This window comes from Austrofundulus limnaeus, unplaced genomic scaffold (genome assembly GCF_001266775.1).
Source record: "Austrofundulus limnaeus strain Quisiro unplaced genomic scaffold, Austrofundulus_limnaeus-1.0 Scaffold109, whole genome shotgun sequence".
NCBI lineage: Eukaryota > Metazoa > Chordata > Actinopteri > Cyprinodontiformes > Rivulidae > Austrofundulus > Austrofundulus limnaeus.
The window spans coordinates 2931-5842 of record NW_013952511.1 but is presented as its reverse complement, the minus strand read 5'-3'; the positions used below and the strand labels follow the sequence as shown (position 1 = coordinate 5842).

Sequence of the window (2912 nt, the reverse complement as noted above, 5' to 3'; positions counted from 1 at the left end):
ATTAGTTGTAACATTAGACTTTATTTGATAAACATTTATTTTAACTGTAAAATAAAGACTGTAAAAATACTGTAGTCTGTTTAGTTTTGTACATTTTTAAAAATATATTTTAACACGGACGGAGCCATTTTATTTACACACAAAGTATTCTGGGTAAATGATGACGTGGATAGGTCCTCAATGTGAGTGAGCTATATCCGCCCTGAAGGTTTATCTTGGACAATATCTGATGATCGACTCTTTTAAATGAAACCAGAGAGCGTTGACAGAGAGAAGTCTTTGTAATATATTTTTTAAACTAAAAGTTTAAAAATGATGAAAACTGAACATCCTACAGTATTTTTACAGTCTTTATTTTACAGTTAAAATATATGTTTTATTAAATAAAGTCATGGAGCCCTTTAAACAGCATGGATGAAGAAGGTCCAAGACAGAAGAGACTAACTCTCCACTGCTGAGTTTCCTCACCCAGAATGACTTACAGATCTTACTGATGAAAAACTTCCCCTTTTGTTTTTTCTTTCAACCTGGCATCTCAGGGTTCGAACATAAACATGATTCGTTATCGTTGGCAATATATGACGACTGATTTAGTTCATTCATTACAAATTATGCAGTAGACCTTCGGTAGTGATTGGTGCACATATAGTGGTTACTTTTGTTTGAGATAACACAAATTTACAAAGAAATTCAAATCAGGAACACTGAAATATATTTTGACACCTATTACGGCTTAGCTGCCAATTTCCCTTCTAAACACAATTTTAAGTTTTGTAATTGCACAGTTAATGTTAACTGAACAGATTGAAAAGTAAACTTTTTTTCTTATTGTCAAACTACTTCTGTTTAGTTAATTTTTTATCAATTTCCAACATGTCGTTTATGTTCACAAACACGTGAAGCTCGGTCAGAAACAAATTATTTTGCCAAGTATGGCGAAAAAAAAAACCAAATGGCTTGTTTTGTCTTGATCACAATGAGTTCCTGTGTAAATGTGCTGATTCTAAATAAACTTTTCATTGTCAGATTTCTCCAGTGTGGAGCCCACGGACACATCCGACTGTCTCCCCATCACTCAGTCGTCCACAGAGTCTGGAAACACTGCTGCTGAATGCACTGAGGGGCAAGGTCAAGTTCAAAGCCCCAGCACCCCTGAGCTGTACGCTGCCCTCAACTTAACCTGCAGTTGCAGGTTGGTGTTCGTGGGTAAATGGCTAACTTCAACCTTTCTTGGTCTTTTATCTTTTGCATTTTTTTAATAGTCAAGATGGGGGGAAACAAGCGTTCAAACCAGCCTACAAAGGAATAAGTATTAGGAAATTACACACTGATATGGGGTTAAAAAAACTAGCTGAAGACCACATGCAACATTTACTTCCTCCCTCGTGTTTTTTAGACTGCATCTGCAAATCTGCACAGAAAGCTAGCTGTGATAAATTTACATTGGCACACACATAGCATGAAGCATGTGTGCACACGATACACGTGGGTTTTATTTTGAAATCAGAAGTTTCAAAAAGACGACAGTGATACAGTTTCAACCATAGATATCAAAGCTTTTATATCGATGTTTTCAGCTGTGTTTGGAGTTCGTCTTAAACGTAATTCATTATTTTTGCTCTGACTTCCACATTTATCACTGGATTTATTTATCCCCTTCCTGCACACCCTCCCTCCTCTGTTGCTGAGCAGTGGCTGTATAAATTGGGGCGCAAACGAACGGCTGCGAACCGCGCACCGCAGCACAGCGGAGTCGCATTTACTGTTCCACTAATACGTGCTGCCATCTTTTGTTCTCCACTTTTCAGGTCCAGAGATGCTGAGCAGCAGCCACAGACATGTGATGGAGCAGTGGACGGTGTTCACACACCATGGCCTTCCTATTTAAATTGGTCATTTTAACTTAAATTTGATAACACATTGCTACATCTGAAATGTAACGTTTTCTTATTCTCTTGACATAATAAAGACAAACATGTTTTATTTTTTTTTAATCTGTCATGTTTCCCATCATTTCAGTGCTGAGACTTTTTTTCACATTGAAAACAAAATTTAGTTTTTGTTGATTTAGTTGTCAAGACTTTAGTGAAAACAAACATTGAGTTCTTATGTGAGGCATTATTATTGAGATTTCCCAGCTAAAAATACACAAAAACTTTGCTAACTCACAGGGAAAATCTCAAGATATTAAGGTGTTTTTCCACAAAATGTTTTTTTTTTTTGTTGGTACTGCTCAAAAAAGTGCTTCAATGTTTTGTTTTATAATTATATTTCAGACAGTTCATTCAAATGATACATTGAAGAGGCTTTTATTCGTTATACTGTATTTTGACTAAATGCAATTTTTGTTAACATTTTAATCAAAACATTATATTTGCCTATTTCTCCATGTACCACTTTTAGACTTAATCCTCATTTTGATGTGATGGGTCACATATAACCCTTTTCAGTGCTTTAAGTTGGGGGAAAAAAGTGCCGGTACTCCTGTAATGTCATATAAATATGGGATGGAGACATACAGTATGTAATGTTTTTTCCATCTACAGATATGGAGTTTTATTGCATAAAAATGACAAAGAACAAAGTCTGTTCTGAATCAAATCCACAAGAGTCAAATTCATCACTGTTTTTGTCTTGGAGCTCATGGCACCTATTTTTTTTTTCCAGTTACATCTTAAGTAAGGTTTAGGGGGAAAATATACTTTTAGAAGTAGTGTTATTCAATCTTACTTTTACTTGAGTAATACAGTACTATGATGAAGTATCACTACTCTTAAGTGAATAAAACAGACACTCTAGACCAGGGTTTCCCAAAGTTGGGGTCGGGACCCAAAGTGGGGTCCCGAAACGTCAAGGTGGGGTCCTGAAAAGATTTTCTGAATTAATTACATTTTTGCCTTAGTTGTTACAAA

At 35.7% G+C, this 2912-nt stretch overlaps 1 protein-coding gene across 1 annotated transcript in view; it reads left to right on the top strand.

Annotated features, from left to right (window-relative positions):
* si:ch211-286b5.4 (afadin- and alpha-actinin-binding protein) overlaps positions 1-1994 on the top strand; it is a gene marked incomplete in the record, with an annotated part of 18984 nt that extends 16990 nt beyond the window's left edge. Inside the window, 2 exon segments of the mRNA XM_014013992.1 lie at positions 1027-1192; positions 1809-1994. Of these exon segments, the coding sequence (XP_013869446.1) occupies positions 1027-1192; positions 1809-1902 (260 nt within the window).
* Positions 1995-2912: the final 918 nt, after the last annotated feature.